The sequence below is a fragment of the Bemisia tabaci genome, chromosome 3, assembly GCF_918797505.1.
Source record: "Bemisia tabaci chromosome 3, PGI_BMITA_v3".
Taxonomy (NCBI): Eukaryota; Metazoa; Arthropoda; class Insecta; order Hemiptera; family Aleyrodidae; genus Bemisia; species Bemisia tabaci.
Genome location: NC_092795.1, coordinates 31352170 through 31373090, shown reverse-complemented (window position 1 = coordinate 31373090; position 20921 = coordinate 31352170). Strand labels below are relative to the sequence as shown.

The 20921-nt window shown below is 34.7% G+C and overlaps 2 protein-coding genes across 2 annotated transcripts; one reads left to right on the top strand and one right to left on the bottom strand.

Annotated features, from left to right (window-relative positions):
- Positions 1 to 437: 437 nt before the first annotated feature.
- Positions 438 to 2795, bottom strand: LOC109043861 (mitochondrial translation release factor in rescue). Its single transcript, XM_019061196.2, has 3 exons — positions 2523 to 2795; positions 1579 to 1859; positions 438 to 801 (listed from the first exon to the last, which is right to left on the bottom strand). The coding sequence occupies exons 1-3, from the start codon at positions 2525 to 2527 to the stop codon at positions 581 to 583; spliced, it is 507 nt and encodes a 168-aa protein (XP_018916741.2). The 5' UTR covers positions 2528 to 2795; the 3' UTR covers positions 438 to 580.
- Positions 2796 to 2965: 170 nt separating this feature from the next.
- frtz (WD repeat-containing and planar cell polarity effector protein fritz) lies at positions 2966 to 20692 on the top strand. Its single transcript, XM_019061190.2, has 15 exons — positions 2966 to 3258; positions 3720 to 3855; positions 5353 to 5533; positions 6264 to 6466; positions 7733 to 7833; positions 9235 to 9349; positions 10941 to 11147; positions 11581 to 11744; positions 12327 to 12416; positions 13044 to 13255; positions 13900 to 14023; positions 14483 to 14643; positions 15152 to 15372; positions 16865 to 17060; positions 18633 to 20692. Exons 1-15 carry the CDS (start codon positions 3176 to 3178, stop codon positions 18686 to 18688), a joined length of 2250 nt encoding a protein of 749 aa, XP_018916735.2. The 5' UTR covers positions 2966 to 3175; the 3' UTR covers positions 18689 to 20692.
- Positions 20693 to 20921: the final 229 nt, after the last annotated feature.

Here is a 20921-nt window from a genome sequence, read left to right as displayed (position 1 = left end):
CTGAAGCAATAAATACATGCTTACATTGTCTTAAATTCTTGAGCAAAACTTATTTCTTCAAAGAGGAACTAACTATGGCACTTAGGAGAGTAATAATTTGCCACAAGATAGCAATGAGTTTGACTTTCTTGTCTCCTCGAGTTGGGCTCCCTCATAACTATCACTTTTGCTGGAAAAATTTTTACTCAATAATAATTTAAACTTAAATTAGTTGCAAGTGGAAGAAATTCCCATTTAGGAAGTAATGCTACTCACTACTGTTTAAGGAGAAATGGATAAATTAGTGCTCTGGTTTTAAGGGCATGAGCCACTCCCCAAACCATTTCTGATGCTGCTGCTCAAAGGTGATGATGTGCACCAGTGCATGATGGAGTATACTACACTGCATAGGCTAAAAATCTGGTGCATCCACAAAATACATGATTAAAAATGACTGATTTTGATTTTATCAAAACTTTTAATTTGATTAATGATTAATTAATGACATTTTCTAATTTTCTTTAAAAAAGTAACACTCAGAGCAACAATGACTTAATGGAGTATCAACAATTTATGACGGGGTTCAGAAAAGATACATATTTCAAGTAAGGCCTTCTCTTTCTTTCCATTGTCTTTTCAATTCTTCCAGTTTCCTCCGCTTACTCTCTGCCGCAGATGCTCGTTTTTTATCAATTCTCTTCTGTTGGGCTTCAACTGAATTCTCTCCGTTGATTTCATTATCCAACTTGGTGATTAGTTTTTCACGGGCTATCTTTCGATTTTGCTCCACGGATCTGGTTTCATGACATCTGATTATAAAACCTGAATTGAAGAAATCAGACTTGTAAAAGAAAAGCAAACAAAGAAGGAGGAACAAATCCTGGTGTTAGAATCTGAAATTCAAGGGGAATCATGTATAGATGTAATATTGATTTTGATTAAATAAAAGGAAAAAGTTATATTTGCTAAGCCACATTTCACTAAATTTGATTCATTTTTATAACACTAAAAGACTATGAACTCGATTCAGGTTACAAAGAAAGAAGTCATGGGTGATGGGCATCTAAAAATAGTTAAAAGGTAGCAAGGAAACGATGATCAGAAGCGGGCAGCGTTGAAATCTCAGAGAGAATCTAACTATGCTGGAACTGGGGAAAGAAAAGGATGGACACATGTCTCATAAAAAATGGCACCATTTAACAGAAATTTAACTTTGCTAGACTATGGGCCAACTGGACTACATTTTGCAATTCGGAACTATAAATTCTGGCCCGATTTAAAAACAACGTTTGTTCCATTAGTTTCCCTATGAACATAGGTGTTTTTCCAGAAGAGCCAGAATTTATAGTTCCAAATTGCAAAATGCAGTCCAACTGATGATTGATGCACTTCAGGTTGAATGGCATTTGTCCATTCTTGTATATCTCAAGGTCTAAACCCTTACTTCCATTTGACAACAGACTGTCTTGATTGATTTTTTTTTAGGTCGAACTCATTGAAATTTCTAACAAATTTTAAATACATCAGAAACTCAATGACATTGTTTTTCTGGAGATAAATATTTCTGGTAAGGCACATCCATCATTACTTATACCATACCTGTAGGTAGGTGTGTCAAGATAACCTGGTTTGCTGAGCGAGCGACAGACTGACCACCTGGACCACTACCCCGAACGAACTGCTCTTTGATGTCTTTTTCGTCAAAAGTTGGCACTTTGGATCTATCTATTTTGTAAGTAACTTTTAAAATACTAGCTACACAGCTTGGGAAAAACTGCTTGAGCACTGAATTCCGAATGAGTGCTTTCTGATAAATTGGAAACATCATGAGGCTAGTTATATCACTTGATTCGCTTGTTTTGTAGGAGAGCAACACCTTTCTGAAAAAAAGAATTAAATAACAATAGAAAATAAGTAACAATAAAATAGAAAAAAAAATCAGCCGAAGTAAGAATTAGAAGTTCTTGTAGTCACTGGGTCTCATCTGGGATCCCCTTTCTTGTGGTTTCAACTTCAAGAGCTTCCATTCCATTTAAGAGTTTGTTTCAGAAAAAACCAGTGGCACCATAGTGTTTCTTGCAAAATTTTACACAGGAAAAAGTATTAAAATCACAAATCTCTAACACGTTCAAGAGTTCCATTCAGTTAGAGAACACTTACCTAAAGAGGACTGCACATGAACTTTATTAAAAAAGAATATTTTAAAAAATGGATTCACTTACACATGTTTATCAAGGGCTAAGGAACAACACTGCCAACTGATTAAATTAATGATAGCTGAAAAAATAGAGCCAATCGATGCGATATATCGCTTGTCGTTCTGACACAAAATATGGCATCTGTCGAATCACTGTAAGTAGCTAGCAAAGCACAGACGAAATTTTAGCAAAATTATTGCATCAGCCCATGGACATATACAAGAAATACATTGCTTCTTTCTCAAAATCCAATCTGCTTTGGTGAGTTTCTTGGCTGTGGGTGCAAGCAACCCGAATCATACCCCGAACTTGACAAAGTAAATAGTGTTGAGATATACTACATACCTCATACAAGAAGTTCATTTGAGTAGATTCACTTTCATTTTTGTTCTTCTTGAATTCATCTGAAATCCTTTGATAGAAATAACTCTTGTCTGTGTATTGCAGTTGCTGTCCGTAACGCAGGATGTCCTTGTACAACCGTAAAATTTGTTGTCTGTGAAGTCCACTCATTCTTCTTGATATGAAAAGAAATAGTAACACTTAATAAAAGGATAACATGCTCATCCTATTATTTTTTTGAATACTTGTGAGAACTTGCGGAGTCAGAGAAAAACCTTCCAACTTTCTAGCCTCTTTAAATTTTAACCTCAAAACTGAAATGTTTCATATTCATGTTTGTCAACAAAGCCACGCTTCGATACAATCGCAGAATCAGCCGTTTGATTGGTCATTGAACCGGGGCTTTAGGAAGAAGAAGAAGATGCATTGGTTGACGTTTTTTATGTAAATAGATTGACGTTTCGTTAAATTATGTACCTTTTATTTTAATAAGATAATAAAAATTGTGTTTATCGTTTAGCCGGTCTGTAGATTGATTTTATTCATGATGCTATCAAGCCACATATTCAACTTGTTTAAACTGTTTTCATTTCTGTGTGAGTAGTGGTAGCACCAAATGTGTAGACGCGTTTGCTGCGCTTCTGAAATGCAAAAAAATGGTAACTCTAATCAGCGAATTACATTTCTGGACTAGCAAAGACACTATATCCATCAGAGAGACAGATTATGCTGCTTTCAAGTGAGTACAAAACGATGAAGGTCTTAAATTTTCCTTTTTTCCAGCTCAATGTCGAGACAAATTTTAGCGTCCAGTAACTGAACCACGCCAGGAGCTGAATATGGTATTTTTCAAAGCTAAAAATTGGTTCTGATTCTAGATTTTTGTGGCTCTGGTGATTTCCACTGCCCTAAATTGTTTTACCTCAGTGCTGAAAAGATAGATTCCTATCCTTAAGGTTTACAGTGCTTCTAAATGTTCTCCATTATACCTTGGCACTATTGTCTCTTCGGATAGTACGGCACAAAATAACTGAAAGTTTAAGGACTCTATACCAACAGGTAAATAGACAGGCAGTCCAAAAAATGTCACTAAATGGTCTGGAAGTGGGAACTGGAAAAAATATCACATGAACTCGATAGTGCTCCTGATTTTGATTTAATATCTTCAGTGATTCTAATCTATTTTATTGATGTTTTTAGATACCATGAAAAGAAAACACCTTGTAATGCACCTTTACAAGTGGCAAAAAAAACCTACACGGAAAAGAGAGGCATGTTTTGGATCCCTCCTAACAAAAGGCCAGTGAAACTACGAGATTCTCTGAAGGAATTGGAGGTTAGTGTTCCTATTCATCATTTTACCATTGTGAGAGAATGAATGTTAAGGAAATAAGTACCTATACTCTATCGGCACAGTATTGCAGCCAAGCAATAGGTAGCTATTCTGACATATGCAAGGTAGCAAGGTTGGTATCGGGGTGCTTTTCAATGGGGAAAAAGGAGGATCAATCCTATAAATTAACTGGGACAACTGTGGTGTGTGAAGTAAAAATGTCAGAAAAACCAAAGGAAAATTTACTGTTGTGTGTAAATGTAAATATTACCTGCTGCGGTAACTTGCATATTGATGGTGAAATTCCCCAATCAGTTATCTGGGTTTGCGATATTCTAGACTTTGTGTCATACTTTTTTTTTAAATTGAAAACTAATCAACATCAATTCCTCAAAATTTCCATGACTTTTCTTTTCTGTGCATAGTAAATTCTGTAACAATTGAATGGAATGTATAGCTGCGTTGTCGAAGTCAACTGTTGAGGAGCGTTGGGCAATGGAATTACCCGATGCCCAACGCTCGGCGTTGTTCGACTTCCGTTGGGATTGCCCGATGTCCTGGACTGTTTACCAAACGGAAGTCAACAAGTCATCGGTCTTAGGAGGTAGTTGAGAGCGTTGAGCTAACCTCTAAATGATATTGTGCACGCGGTGTCACATTCAAAACACAACAATTTTTAGTCAACAGAGACGACCAACAACGCGTTTTCCAACGGGTAAGTCAACTGTCACGTGATATCCGTTAGCGTTGAGAAGCCCAACGCAAACGGAAAGTTGACTTCGACAACGCACCTATTATGATTTATTCTCCTTACAAAATAATAAAATGGGCGCAAAGATTTTAAAACATCACAATCGAGATGTGGTTTTTGAGGTTCACCATCAATATTCTTTGCAGCCAGCATATTGATGGTTAAATGGGAAAAATTACAGCGTTTAAACATTTTTTACATTTCATTCTCTTCAAAGAAAACTAATCAAAATTTTTCCTTTTAATTGTGTGTGAATTTTGTGGAATGAGTAAAGAAAAATCACAGAAATAAATAAAACTCAAGCAGACAACAGAAATTTCACAATGTGAGGTGCAAATTTTTCAATTTTAGCCATTGGTATTGTTATTCTTTAGATATGAGAGGCTGCAATTAAAACACAGCTCAAGTTACAAAGCTTACTTACAGGTTGTAATGAAGTGTAATTCAAGTAAATTAAAATTTTTAACTATCAACCAAACGCAATGAAATATTATCAATGAAGAAAAGAAATCAAGAGCATTAACAAAAATTTAAACTTCAAAGCACTTGTATTTAATTAAGATGCACCTATAAAATGATGAATTGCTGTTTTGGAGGTTTTCTTTACTATATCTAGTAAAGTAATATGAAATGTTCATTATTTCAAGTATCTTCACAGGAAAATTTGTTTATAAGAGCTTTGAACTCATCATTGAATCTTGTGAAATCTCTAAATTTTTTAACCTCACCTATAATGATTTGATTTTCAGGATTTACTAGATCAGCAATGTGTCATTAAAGCTGTGTGGCGCGACAGTTGCTCCCTGTTACTTGTTTTAAGCTCTGGTCTTTTGGTCAATGCAGCTGTTAATCCAATATCTGGGGATTTGGTCAACATTTCATTCGACAAATATTTAGTTGGAAAGTTGCTCACTGACTATTTGAATGATTGTAAGTAATTCCTCCGCTGAATTTTTTTTTGTAACTTTAACAGCTAGAGGAGAGCACCTTAGAATTCATGCGACAATGATAGAATTCCTTAAAAACAGATACAAAACTCAAATGATTAAAATGATTTCTTTTATCGCAGTGCATCTCTGTCTTAAAAATCCTGGAGTGTAACAAGTACCTTCAAAAAATTTATATATTCAGAAAGTTGGTAAATTTTGTACAAATCAGGAAATTCTTTGCATAATTGAAAAGTTTGATGTTACATCAGAATTTTACAGTCCCTTTAAATCTACTAATGGAACTGATGAATCCATGACTCATTTGTCTGGTTAAAAACATTGAGAATTTTTCTCGATAAGAATCAGGGAATTTTATTAGAACATAAAGACTCTTCATCGATTAAAAGATGTACTTGCCTCCCTGTGTGGCATGCCTTGATAATAAATAAATGAACAAATACTCTTCATATGCATACATGAAAGCTGCTTTCATAGCGCTTTGGTGTTCTGCGATGCCAAACCGCCACAGTTCTTTATCCTTTAAAGCCCACCAGAGACCAACAATATTCAGAACAGCTATTCCAAATGTCTCAGGAGAATTTTCTTCTTTTATTTCTCCGATAGAAAATGAAATATCTTATAATTTACTAATGAAAGGAAACTCACTAAAAATCAGTCTTGGTTTCTCTGAAAACTGTCACCGTTCCTTAAACGTTTTTGTTTTGCTGCAGTTGTATTGATGAAACAGCACTTCCTTTGTTCGTTCAATGAACACCAGTTGACTTTAGTGTACATGTCAAAACCCCCTGTGAAGAAGATAAATCTTTACAAGAAACTGGCACACACTGATCCAAAACTATCCTCTGTGGAGTTAGAGGGCCCAACTGGTCGTAGAATAGAAAAGCACTTATCTGCCAATGTTTCTGGAGATTTGGTAAGTCCAGCTGACTTGTTAATTGAAAATTTGAATAATGAGTAAATGTTTTCATTTTTAAGCAATTGTAAACTCTCTCAAGTTTATTTCCTTTCAATTGAAGAAAATGAAACAAAAAAGATTTAATATTTACCAAGGTCTCTGCACTCTATAACATCGTAGTCACTCACTAAGAGGTTGCCATTGAGACATATAATTGGAAAATAGGACCTTAGTCAAGGTAGAAAAACTTTTCTATCAGAATTTTTGTCAAATTGGATGAGGAATTAGGATTTTGAGATTTCAACAGAATAGAGAATTTGCAGGTATCTGAAATTTGATGAATTACGTGTATTAGTGGAAACTACTGAGTGAATCGAACACGAGGATACCCTTGGTTCATGAATTGAACAATTATTGGAGAAGATATGACAAAATGATCTAATCTGCTAAAATACATGTGTTTAAATAGGAAATACCGCCACTAGGTAGTGCATCTTCTCACTTTTAAATCCTTTTTTATACCATTTCCCATATCAGAAAAAAATTATAATAAATACCGTGAAATCAGCTCTTTAAGCACTCTCAGATGAAGCAATGAAAAATTTGCATACAAATTCTCCATTCTCTCTAAATCAGACGCAAAATTGCATTCTACTAAGTCAGACAATCTTTTTCTCTAAATTAGGCAGTTTAGGATTGTCAGTAGGTTTCTCTCAAAACTACTTTTTCTAAGCCTTCTTTCATGTCTGACATTTTCAGGCATTTTCTTACCACAAAATGCTTAAAGAATATTTTTTATTCCTCGGAGCGGATAACTTAATTTTCAGTTTTTGTGGACTAAAATATACATATATGTAGCCTTGACACGCTTCTATAAATTCTCTTTTTATGTTTAAATAATGAGTCTCAGTAGTTGTATTTTCCATCAAGTTAAAAAGACTTTAAAAAAAAGAGAAGAAAATTTTATATAAAGATTAAAATACCTAGGTTTTGATTGGAATTATTGAGTTTGAAATTTTAAAACCCAACTGAAGTTGAAAAAGAAATGAGGTAACTTAATGCAGTTAGGTTGATTCCAGACAAACTATGACTCCCTTGCAAAATTCAACCAACTTTATCTGTTGGATGACCAATAATCATAGTCGCACAGAAGAGGCCGAGAAACAAGTGTACCATGGTCTGGTAAAAATTTAATTTTTAATATCCTTCAATATAATTTGTGAAATTTGTAAACGTTAAAATATTTTTGACTCATTTTCCTCCGTTTTTTATTTCTTCCTGCAGGTTCTAGTGTGGTGGCGGAATGCTAATGATGAAGTGTTTCCTTGGAGACCTGTAGTCAGAGATGTGGATCGTGCTAATGTGCAGATTTTTGAAATTAACGGGTAATCATGACTTGAATTTATGTGGTTTGTACACTCCTGATCTAACACCAATGATACGGAATGATAAACCAAAAGTAACTCTATTTTAGTCTTAGATTATCCAGAATCAGCCCAACCACATTAAACATACGTTGATTTTCTCTGATGTTTTATTTTCAAACAGAAAACTAAACAATACTAAAACTTAAAATATTGTGAGCATACCTTTCATAATCAAGAGTATATTTACTGAAATTTTTGAAGTATTAAGTAGTTCAGTTTTCTGTTAAAAAAATGAAATATAAGAGAAAATTAAGCAGTTAGGCTCGCTCAGTTTGAATCCGTCCATTTGACTTTTTTTAGCGTTCTGAAGGGAGGGGCGTACAACTTTTGTGCTCGAATTCTTTAGAAACAATCTACTTTATTCTTGATGAGGAAAAAATTCCCTATTTTTTCTTTGAAATCTATTTACCTAAGTTTTTTATAAAGTGATGAGGCTACTATTTATTAACAAAATGTGAAATCGAACATTTACCCAGTGTCGTTCCTCATCAAGCATGACCAAAAATGGATGAAAGCAAGGCATTCAAAATTAAAGTGTCATATGTATGCATCTGTTTCACGAGATCCAATTAGCCCACAAAAAGTGAGGTTGATATTTTATCTTCAAGCTTAAATATCTGATAGCTTTATACCGAGTTCAACACCGAGTGAAGAAGATCTTTTGCACGTTACAGATATGGTGGACTAAGTAAACTTTTCACCGGCAAAATCACATACAAATGGCATCAACACATCAAACATGTCTAAAATTCACTCCAAAACACATAATTTATATAGTTTGTAATACTCATTCTCAAATTTTCTGTATCTTCAAGTGCTTCTTTCTCAGTTGTCAAGTTTGCCCAGGGAGACATGTCAAAAAAATCAAACTGGAATAAACAACAATCCTGCAAATTTTTACGTATCTTTCTCATTAATAATTTCAATTCTGTTAAAGCATTTTTACTCTCCTTTTCTTGATTAGAAGGCAACATGAAATACTTGCAATTGATTGAAATTGTGTGTAAGCAAAATTTTTAACAGTTCGCGGGGTTGTTTGTTTTTTAGAGTTACGTTTTTTTTAATGTACATCCACATTTTTTGAGCAAACTTGATCACCAGTAACTTAGGAGTGTAAGTGCCCATTGGATGAAAATATCTCTCAGAGACTATACAAATTGTGCGTTTTGGATTGTATTTTAGACGTATGTTTTATTCTCAACATTATCTCAATGCAATTTTACCATTTGAATGTCCACTCAGTCTTTAAGTCCCCTGTTTGCAACAGGCTTATTACGATGGTTTTAAAATTAATGACTTTGGTAGGCAATGAAAGATTGATAAACAAGATGTCTACTATACTGTTGTGTTTTTCCATAGGACGAAGGCCTCATTAGCTTGCTTTCTCAGAACTGAGCACGAAATTTTAGACATCAAATTCAGTCAGCTCTATCCTAACATTCTTCACTCCATTGAACAGAAAATCTCCAGAAAGGTAAGTCACAACAAAGAAAAGTTTTCTCTCTCGCACACAATCCAATCTGTAAAAACCTTTAAATATGTACATACATGTAAGCAGTGATTCAATCCGAATAAAGTTTTTTTCAAAAACATAAAGGCTATAATCGCGCATGGAATGAGCTTTGATTATTTATCATCGGTGAAAATGACTTTAATCTGGCAAAATATTAGAAAATTTCTAAGATAATGGACACCATACACAATACCAAGAAATTTGGCAGCAGCTAAATTTCAAGATTTTTTAATATGATGTTCCTTAATGACCTCCCGAGCTTAGTGAGCTTTCAAAATTGAACTTTCCATGTACCAATCTTCAGATAACCAAGTGTGAAAAGTGTGTTTTTTGGCAATTTAATGTACGGTATTGTATGGAGTAGTGACATTGTTGCGTAGTTGAAGGATGCTGAGCCTTTTATTCTGAACTGATATGCGATGCGTCGATGAGTTGTTTTCTCGCGGGGCAAGACAAGGAAAAAGGAGCTCTTTCCTCGATCACCTGTATTTTCTACTCAATGAAGCGATTACAACTGCTGAAAAACGTATTTTTCAAACCGATTTCTTCAAGATTGGCCCACAGAAAAGTCGATTTGAAAAGCCCATCTTACGCAGAAGATCGTAAGGAATATCCCACAAAAAATGATGAAATTTAGCCTGTGCTAAATTTTGTGGTATTGTGTACTTTGTTCTTGTCTTTATTTTCTACTCATAATGTCGGTAACATTTCAACTTGGCAAGTAATGTAAATTGCTTTCTGTGTGATCAATTTTTAATGTGCATGCAGTTTTGCTTGCTAGTTTTTATAAATTTTTTGTTTTTCCAAAATGTTGAGTGCATGGTTTTTGTATGGAAGTGTTTGACTTCAGAATGGGCCTGTTGCAAACTTTTGCTAGAGCAAAAATAAGAGTTGTTTCTTATAGATAATGCCTCAAAAATCACGATGAGCGCATCGGCAAAGTCTGAAATGCACTCATAACTTCACAATTTGTGTAAGAAATTTGCGGTGTTTTGAGCCTTTCGCTTCAAAAACGATACTACGGCACAGGTGAACATTTTGTTAGAGGAGTCGTTCCATCGTCGGCAATACTCATCATGGCCGACGACAATCCGCCAAAACACCTGTGAAGGGACGAGATAACACCTGAACAGGATTAGACCAGATAACAATCGGCGTGTTTACGTTCATATTTTCCTTACCCGCCTTGATTGACCTTGAACTCTCCTCGAATTACGCGCGGAACTGCGCAAGCGTCGGCCATGATGAATATTGCCGACGATGGAGCGACTCCTCTAACAAAATGTTCACCTGTGCCGTAGTATCGTTTTTGAAGCGGGAAGCTTAAAAAAAACCCAAATTTCTTACGCAGATTGTGAAGTTATGGGTGCATTTCAGACTTTGCTGATGCGCTCATCGTGATTTTTGAGGCATTATCTATAGGAAACAACTCTTATTTTTGCTCTAGCAAAAGTTTGCAACAGGCCTATAGCCCAACTTTGAGCATTTTTTAAGATGGTTTTCTCTTTCATGTGAGCTAAATTTTTTTATCCCAATCATTTTCTTTCCGCAGGGAGACGTAACTATAGAAAGCAGTGAGTATGAGGTACTGAAGCCTAAGCTTCTGAGAGTGAACCAAATTTCAATTCCATTGCAAACTCATGTCTGTTCCTCAGCGACTAGTCCTGATGATACCAAGTTATTGCTCAGCTGCATTGATGGAACTTTAGTACTTCATGATTCTGTCCGGGCTGTGACAAATTTTGTCAAGGCAGCATTTGTAAGTATCAATTTGATGTACCTATTCTAATTATTTCTCTGATTTCTTTGTTTCTTTTCCTCCCATTCTTTTTTTTTACAGAAATGCGCATTTTGCACGATGAGATTTTCAATTTCCTCACACCTAGGTCGTGCAAATTCAAGGCTCCCCTAGTTGAAAAAAGAAGGGTGCAGGAAGTTTTAAGCTTACCTTAAAATTTAATTGCACTTTTCCCATGTTGAATACAATTTGTAAGCAGTTCCTGCAGAAGATGTAGACAAGAATAATCTTTTTCTCAAATCCTTCCACTGCAATGCTATTGAAACGAAATTCATAAAAAAAAAAAAAAAAAAAAAAAAAAAAAAAATCTGACAGGATTTTCCCCATTTTCCCCATTCTCACATGAGTTTCCCCATTTTCAATACGAACCTTGCAAACTTCTCTCATGTTCCAGATTGCAACTATTTTGTGTTGGCATCCAGATTCCTCTATTGTAATTGTAAGCAATGAACGGAGCCAGTTCCAATGTTTTGATTTGTCACTGTCATGCATCAAACTACAGCTAATTAGTGAAGACATTGCACCATCAACAATACTCGATTTTGGACGTTATTTCAAGTAAGTGCTCATTTGGAATTTTTTGTTGAAGATATGTTTAGGTATGGTATATAGTCATTGATTGTATTTTTTAAAAACTAAATTCCTTTACCTTTTACTCGGTGCCAAACGTAGGCTTTGATGGCCTTGTTGACATTATTAGCCATCTCCAACTGACTCAGAAACTCTATATCATGATGAAATCTTCATTCCTTGTTGAAATTTACTCATTTTACTCAATTAATATTCAGGCATCTAATTATTTAAATTATTCTTTTTTTAACAATTGAATTTGCTTAACATAAAAATGATGGGGTTTTAAATTAAAGTGGAATTCAACAGAATTTTGATCACACCGCAATTAACTTAAAAGTTGAATAGTACTAAATCACAAGCATTTGTTTACAATCTTGCATTGAGTATAACATGCTCATAAAAAGAACCAATCATCAACTCTCAATTTAAGTATATATTTACAGTAACTGAATTAGTTTTTAATTTTGTCTATGATTTTTTGATGTTATGAATTGTAAAACGGTTTAGAGATTGATCGTCGAATTTTTCATCAATACAAGTATTTAGATATTTTCTTTTCTTTTTTAGACACCAAGCTACTCTGCTTAACATTGAATGGAATTTGAAACCCAGCCTCTCTGCAGAATGCGATAGTCTCATTTTACTTCTTTTTGAGAGGTATGTTTCCTACATTTACGTAATCAGTTGAAGAGGACAGTGTACTTTTTCTTACAAAACTTTATTTAGGACTTAAACCTGATCAATTGAAATAGTCCTCTTGTAGACACTCTTCATGTAGAACCATCTTCTGGTTTTCTTTCTCTCTTTGCTGGAGATCCAGTGATAGACTTTTCCCCACTATTAAGTTGTCTATTACCATTTTCTTTTATCATACATTTCTCTGTATCCTGTAAATTTTACGTTTTTCCTTTCAAATGTGTTCTTTTTTTGTAATAATTTTCTCAGTTTGTCCTAAAATTTGTTCTCAATTGTGGAAAAGTGAATGGCCGAAGTTGCTGATGCACCTCTATGAAATCAACATGTACCACCTTTTCTACTTTCTTTCTTTTGTTCTTTCTGTTAAAGAAAAAAATAAAGAAATAAAAATAATAATCCTGAGTTTTAACACTTGTCTGATGATAATGTTTTCAGTGCCTTACTTGCATTTAAATAATTTCGTTCCCTCTTCTACAAAACGAAACAACAACTCTCTCATGTTGAGAAATGAATTAAAATAGTTTAAATCCTTCAGGAAATACACTGAAAGGCATCTCTGTACAATATTGTATTGTCGTTTTGTTTCAGAGGACCTCTGGCTATCTTACGAATCATAGGAAGTGACTCAAGCTTGACTGCGGATGCTTTAGTTGCTCAGTATTTGAGCTTCAATCAGACAGACAAGGCAATAAACATTCTGTTGTGTTTGGATTGGAATTCTACTCCCTCAGCTTGTCTAGCCTGTCTCCATCTGATTACCAACCATATTTTCCGATTGCCATTCACGTCAGAAAGAGAGGGTGTGTATTTGATTGGTTTCTACCAAGATGATTCTAAGTGATCTAGGGGCAAGATCTGCTACTATATGTTGCGCTGCTACTCAGTTTTTGTCTTTGAGATGCAATAATTATAACATTGTACAAACTAATGCAACAAACTGATCCATAACAGGTGACAGCATTAATACTCCGTAGTATGGCTCCAAATTCTTGATGATGCATCAAAAATTTACTTTCAGAACGACCATAGAGGACTGAGTACTAATGTTGCTCCTTGTTATTGATCAGATTCTTGCATCAATTTGTACATTGCGGTAGTTATTGCTTCTTAAAGGCACAGACTTTGTAGCAGTGTAACGTAGCTGAACGAAGTTCAGAAAAGTTTAAAATATTTTATTTTTCAGAATATAATCGTAAATGCATTCTTTTAATAGCAATACCTGCAACAACTTTCCTAAAAAGAGGAAAAACCCCTTTAAAGAAATGTATCTCCTACTCATGTTTTAATAAAGTCCCGGTGAATCTTTGCACAGGGGTCTGGTTTTCTTCTTAAAGCATTTTCACCAGATTATTCAACAAGGTCAAGATTCGGTATCACTTGAGCTCAGTAAGCTGTATGTATCTGCTGAAAGTACTTATTTTTTTCATTTAACTTTTAATTCTAGTTCAACTCCAAACGGCCCTTGGTAGTTTTCACTTACCTCTGCATCCAATCAATCCTGCCGTGGAAATGGAATATGGTGATCCAGTTAGAGATTTGACCCGAAGATTTTTTCATCAACTTGTAAGGTCAGTTAAATCAATCAGTGAAAGAGATCAACAATTTTTTTTAGACTTCGCATTATGATATTGCACAAAGCATATTAAATTGTCTGCAAAGAAGATTATCCGACAGTGCGGCAAGTTATTTTACTGTCTAAAAACTTTTTACTTCTTCAAAGATTTTCTGAATTTGTTTTTGTAATTTTCAAATTTCGAACAAAAAAAATCTCCAATTCTACTCAGTTTCGATGAGCCTAGAGTCAGTCTCTTGTGATGAAAAAGATGTTATAATCCTAGTGTGAGCTTCGACATGGCAAAGGTTTTGAACTTTTTTTAATTTAAGCAGTTGTGTTCCTTTTTAACTCTGTAATCGTCATCTAGAAGAAACATTTGGAAAATTAATTGATTGGCTTTTGTTTGTAATGAAGAAGTTAACCCATATGTTGTTAATGTGTCACTGAAACATTTTTTTTTCAAAATTTTTAGGTACCAGCTGTTTGAAAAAGCTTTCAGACTAGGAATCGATCTACATGAACACGATCTATTTCTGGACTTATATTATTATGCTAAATCCATCAATAATATGGAAATGGCCAATGCTGCATGGGAAAAATCTCAAGAAATAGCAGACGAATGTTCAACTTCAGGTGCGTGTGAGCTTATGTTGAAGGAATGCCTTTTTTATTTGAAAAAAGGAAAACCAAGTAACCTGTGGTCCGATGAGATTATCTTGATTTCAGTTGAATCGGGGAACTTACGATTTTGACCCCAAAATTTTAGTCCATTCCAGCTGTTCAGATTTTGTCATTCTCTTTTTTTCAGTGTAGCCCTCTCTGAGGTTTACTTTTTTTATTTGAACTTTGATGGGAAGAAGGGGACCCTTATCGCATGGATGTACGGTTTTTTTCATTTTTTACTCCAAAGAATCAACCCTTTATGGCACTACCTATTATACAATGATGAGATGCTAATTTTTTCAGGTTGCCTCGTCAGATTCCTTAGTGATCCTAAAAGATGCAAGCTGTTTTAGTGAAGTAAAAAAGTCTCTCATCTTCCTTTTGTGGAGCCATCCAATTGATTCAGATCTATTCATTAACACCTATTTGAGCGCATAATGCAATCGTCTTAACTGGTTACATATTCATTTTGCCTCAGGTTCAACCCAGAGTGATTGTTCGCGGTCTTCTTGTTCGAAATGCTCGCATGGTGACAGTGCCAGTGAACATTCAGATGGAAATGTTCCTCTTCTTGCTCAACTTCCACCGCCTTTGCCTATTGTTCGCCCCCCTCCTACTCCATCCTCATCATCAACCGTCCAAAACTCACACAAGCAGAAAGTCAAGTTTTCAGACACTGTTACTCACATAACTGTACCGGTAAGTCCTACTTTTATATCTATCATGATAATAGTAACAATTATTAGTTTAACTATGATTGATACAGAAATAAAATTATCAAAAATATAAATCTTATTTACATATAAGATTCTAGACTTATCCAATAAAAGTATTATTATAACTTATTATTATTAATCTCTTCTATATTCAATATTAGATCTCAAGTTTAACTCTGATTCTCCCTCCCGAAAAATCAAAATATGTGTCATTCTGCTAAAATTGTACTTATTTAGATCACAATTACTTTTATCATTTAAGCTCCAAAATTATGGCCGATAATGATCTCAGCTTTAACGGCTATGAATCTATGATTCACCCTGTAGATTTCTGAGCATTCTCCGAAATAAACTCCCAATTGATTGGCTGATTGATTGGTTCTATTCAAGACGCGCATGATTTTAGCTTGTAAAAGAGAGTATTTTATTTTTGAATGTTTATTTTTAACTTAAATTGTCCAATGCGCTTGTTCAGTACAACTGTGTATTGCAGAAGTAATCTTTAATGCATTGTATCGGTGTGAAATCGCTCAGTGTTTCAATGTTAAGAACCTCTCTGCCTCCTCATAGATGTCTTTAATAGCGCCGTTTCAAAATTGTTTTAAAATTTATTTTTGGCACTGTCAAAAATGACAGTGCCTACCTTTTTCCATTTTACAATAATCACATTTTAACTGAGAAAAAGCCTTTTAAATTTGCCAATAATGCAACCCCACTTCAAATTGAAAAATATCGCGCCAACAGATTTCATGATGTCATAAGAAAATTGGGGCGCTGCGTATAATTTCATCAATCTTTCTTTATTTACCTCTGAGGGGCTGTTCGAGTATTATGTAACACACCTAGAGGGAGGGTGTTTGAGCTGGCGTTGCGGTGCGTTACAAGGGGATAGCCCAGCGTTACATAACAAATTCAAGCTGGGGGAAAAAACTTTGAAGAAAACTTGCAAAAAACTGAAAATTCCGCCCCTCTGGAATAAAAGGGGGGGGGGTTAGGCCAGAGGTACGCAATTAAAAGGGGGTAGTGAAGGGCTGCGTTATGGGTGTATCACAAAGGGGGAAGGGGGGGGGTCAACAAATTGGACAAAGTGCGTTACGTAATTCTTGAACGGCCCCCAAGTCGCGATTGTAACGAGAGGTCATGAGCGTACTTGCAATATTATCGCTGTTTAAGGTGAATTTCTGTATCATTATTTTAAAATAAAATCGTTGGTTTGCGAATTTATTAGTATGGCAGCTATGTTACATTGGATTCGAAGTTGTGAAATCATGGGTGATTGTCTCGTTTTTTCAATAACTTCAACTTTGAGCCTCTTTCTTTTAGCAAGAAAAGCTGTTTTGAACTAATTGAAGCCAAGAAATGCTGTTGATGCAACAGTCATGTCGGGAATGCATTTGAAAAGCGGGAATAGAAGTACAAAATCGCATCAATAAAACACCGATCCTTTAAAACTAGCCTTCCTTGTTATTTTTCAGAATATCTCACCTCAACCTGAAATAAATTCTGAGGAATTGATTGATGTACCTAATTCCAGCAGGAATTTCACTTCAAACTCATTGAATTTCCAACAATCACCATCGTCAAGCTCCAAACAGGATCCTCTACCAAAAGTCACTATACCATTGACTAAAGATTATCTGAAGCATTTGACTAAGTCAGCCATCAAGACAAGTAAGTGATGAACAAATTTATTTTTACTCTAATTTATCCTGTACAATCGATTTTCTGAATTTACAATTCCAGGTGTTCAGCAATTAAAATTTCTTCATCCATATCAAGTTCTTGGAAAGAACAAATATAAGTCCTCAGAGACTGTGCTGCACAAATGATGGGTCCAGTTAGGCCTGAAACGCCCCTGCAGTTGCCTTTCTGATTGGTCTTAACCAATAATGCTCCAAACAGCATAACTCTAGATGAGAAAAATAGCTGTAATTGAGTTTTCTCCCCTCAAAATGAACACTACTGTTTTTACTGAAGAAGCCCTATGGCTATGACGTCATGTCAAAATCTTGTCTCCAATCGCAAACGTGCTTTGAAAATTGATTGGGGGTGGCAAGGATTTTTTTAAAGGGTTGTAGTTCAATTTTTTCCCTGTAAACATTCAAGAAAAAACCAAATAGTTCATTGAAAAGTTTAGGAGAGCACTTCTAAGTGGAGAAAAAGTTAATAAAAATCCGACTAATCAAAAGCGGATGGTTGAGTTTACGTAGCACAAGCGAATTCTATTTTAAGTTCCGAACCCCTTTGGGGAGACCAGATGATTTGGTTGTTACCAGATTTGACCAATCAGATCCATTGGCTTTCAATAGGTCGAACCTTTTTTAGAACCACCATGTAAGGTGGTACCAAAATCACGAACCAACGCGATTGTCACCATGCGATTTGTCAGTCACCGAATCAGAAGTTCTGAACTCAAATAAAATGGCAGCCCGGAAGTTTGGGCACGAAAGTATTACCGAACTTCTTAATAAAATTCGCTTCAAGGCGACGCCTGAAGCTCAGTTTAAGTTCAACCAATCAGCAAAAGCTGTTTCCTATACCTGGCTAGGTCTCCAGAGCCCACCAAAAATATCGTTTCAAACTTGTCTCATTTTTGGCATTTCCAAGATGGGATTTCTTTGTCATTTAGGGTTTAAATGAATCGGGAAAAATTCCTAGAAGCTTAGTTCTCTCTGTACCTTCAAAACATGAATTAAAATAAATGAGTGCCAATGACCCATTATGAAATAAAAATGAATTAACACAGGTAAAGAATTTCAGCCTTTAATTTGGGCCACTAAATCGAAGATTATGTAAATACCCATTTAAAAACAACTCTCTTGCTCAGTTAACTGAAACGCATTCATTTTTGCATTTTGCAGTGTTGTAATATTTCAACTTTTTATACCCAACCCTCATTCATTCTTGGAAAAGTTAGTTTGTGTCAACATGGAGTATATGCCAAAAATTAACAGGGCTAGATACACTGGTCATGTTGCATATAACTTCAGAAACAGGATTTCAGGATCAAGCTCATGACTGGATGAAGACAACTGATTATGAGCATTCACAACAGAAATTTTGCTCACCGACCCATAATTATAGCGCAAAAAAGAGAGTTTTGTTTGTTCAACGATAAACCTTTCCTATTGGGGATTTTTTGAAGTCAAAGAAATGAAATCTATGAAAACATTTCATCAATCTTACAAATCGTTAAATCATAGGTGATTGGCATCTTAATATCAAGCTATTGGTTTGTTCCAGGTCGTGATGACGGAGAAAGCAAAAATATAAAGGTTGTTCACTTTGGTGTAGTATGAAGAAGGACTTAATGGAACTCACAGATAAAAATGTTTCATCTGCTTTCATATTGAAATTTGAGCCATTTTAACAGTATTTTTTTAAAAAAATATTTGCCATTTTATTTTAGTTAAGCATTAACAATCAATTGTTTTTGTACTCCTTGTTGACTGTTGATTTTATCATGATAAGTATTTTCCCTGAGCAGAAGGAAGGTTTGTAATTGGTTTTAAATTACAATTTTCCTCAACAATTACAATTATTATTCGTTTAGTGAAGTTCACTTGTGTCTCAAAGACTTGTAATGATTGCTCACTCTCTGCAAATTTTGCAGAGTAAGTCTTTTCCCCGTCCAGTTTTTTTCATTATTACTCATTGTGCTTTAGATTTTATTTTTAACTGCAATATTTTGCTGTAATAGTATGTATTTTTTTATAGAAATGTATCTGGCTTTCAAAAAGATGGATGGGCTCCGTTTTAAATGAAAGACTAAGGGATGGAGGAATCTGAGAAGCCAAAAAAAATAAAAATAAAAAAAAAGTGGTATATTGCACACCAGTTCGATTATGTCAAGAACATAGGACAAATCACCCAAATGCGATGAAGGTATACTTCAAGTGTACCGGATCCCAAAACGTTCCTTTGCCCATTGATTTTCTAGAAACGTCGAGGAATTGATACTCAAATTGACCAGTTCAAGTGCCTAATTTTTGTAAATTGAGTTGATATTTGAACAAATTGGTATCTAAAAAAGTTCAATTTCAATGTAGATCTTAATGCATTACTCTGAAGTTTTGTCTTGCACTCAATGTTTTGTAAGAGGCCTTGTGTACCCTCTCCCTCACTTCTAACATCTTGATCGTTTATTATTTTCAATGTAAAGAATATGGTGCCTTCTTAACTTGCATTTTTAGGCACTCTTGCATTTGCTGTCGGCCTGTAGCACTCCTTTCAACTTTTATTTGTATGTGACACTAAATTTTTTTGACCTGATAAAAAAAGGTAGAAAAAATAAGCAACCATGTGTGAACTAAATTAGTCATTGAAGTTGATGAAGGTCCGAAAAAGGCTTCTCAAACATATTGCAGCAACTCTTTAAAAATGGACCAATTTTTAAAAAAATGCATCAAATTAGAACAGAGAGCAAAAGGTTTGTAGTTTTATTCCACCTCAAAACTAAATGTTGAGGACAAGGTGTAATGACTATTTTCACGTTCAAAATATTATCCTCAACTTTAAACTATCAACAGGAGAAAATCTTTGACTAATTGAATAGAAAATTACACCCTACTCATTATTATTATTTTATTTTTCTTTTCTTTCTTTTTTTCCAAAAATGCGTTTTGGTGTGTTTTTGTTCAACTGGGTGCAACTATGTCTGCAACCCAGAAGTGTCTGTTTACAAGCTGAGAGTTAACAGAGATGACGCCGATATACTTTTTCATTCATTTTTCATTTTTAAGAGCCGATTTTGTTTTGAACCGAAGCGGTCAAGAGGCTATAATGCTATTTGAGTCATTGGTGTTGTTATCCATGCATAAAAGTCGCTCCTACAATGTGCTCTGGTGTTTTGCGACACCCAAACGCCATATGCACCTATCCTCCCAGATGTTATCAGGCAACTGACAATGCAACGCCTCTTCACCAACGCCCTGCTGCTATATAAGAAGAACAAATCGCAAATAATTTTCAGAGCACTTAATGTACTTTAAATAGTCAGAGTAAAGAGTGTCTTATGATACAATCCGAACTAAAAAAAACATGGCTGAAAAAAACATTCTTATGTATTTCATTTGAATCGCAGCAACAACCTTCTCTTACGGCAAGTGTGAAAACTTTAAGTATTATTTTATCTAACCTAACTCATCACATATGTACTCAATCTTTATTAGTATGTGTGTTACTCTATCTGTGATATTTACGTCCATATTGTTAATTTAATTTTAGTACCTTATTCATCTTAAATTTATTTTTATATCTATTTATATTTATGGCTCATAATAAATTCTAACTTTTTTTACCTACTTTTATGTTCGAGCTCTAATTTTTCTTTCCCCTAAATTTCTTGGAGCATATTTTGAAGCTCACAGATCTATTTAATTCATTTATTACCAAGCAGCCGTCAAAAAGCCTAGTCCACTGATTAGATGCTGTAACTGCTGTAAGTTTATACTGTGCACAATATTGTAGTTATCAAACTCTTCAACTTTCATCTTCATATCTATGGACTGGGCTTCGTGGGAGAGTGTGAAC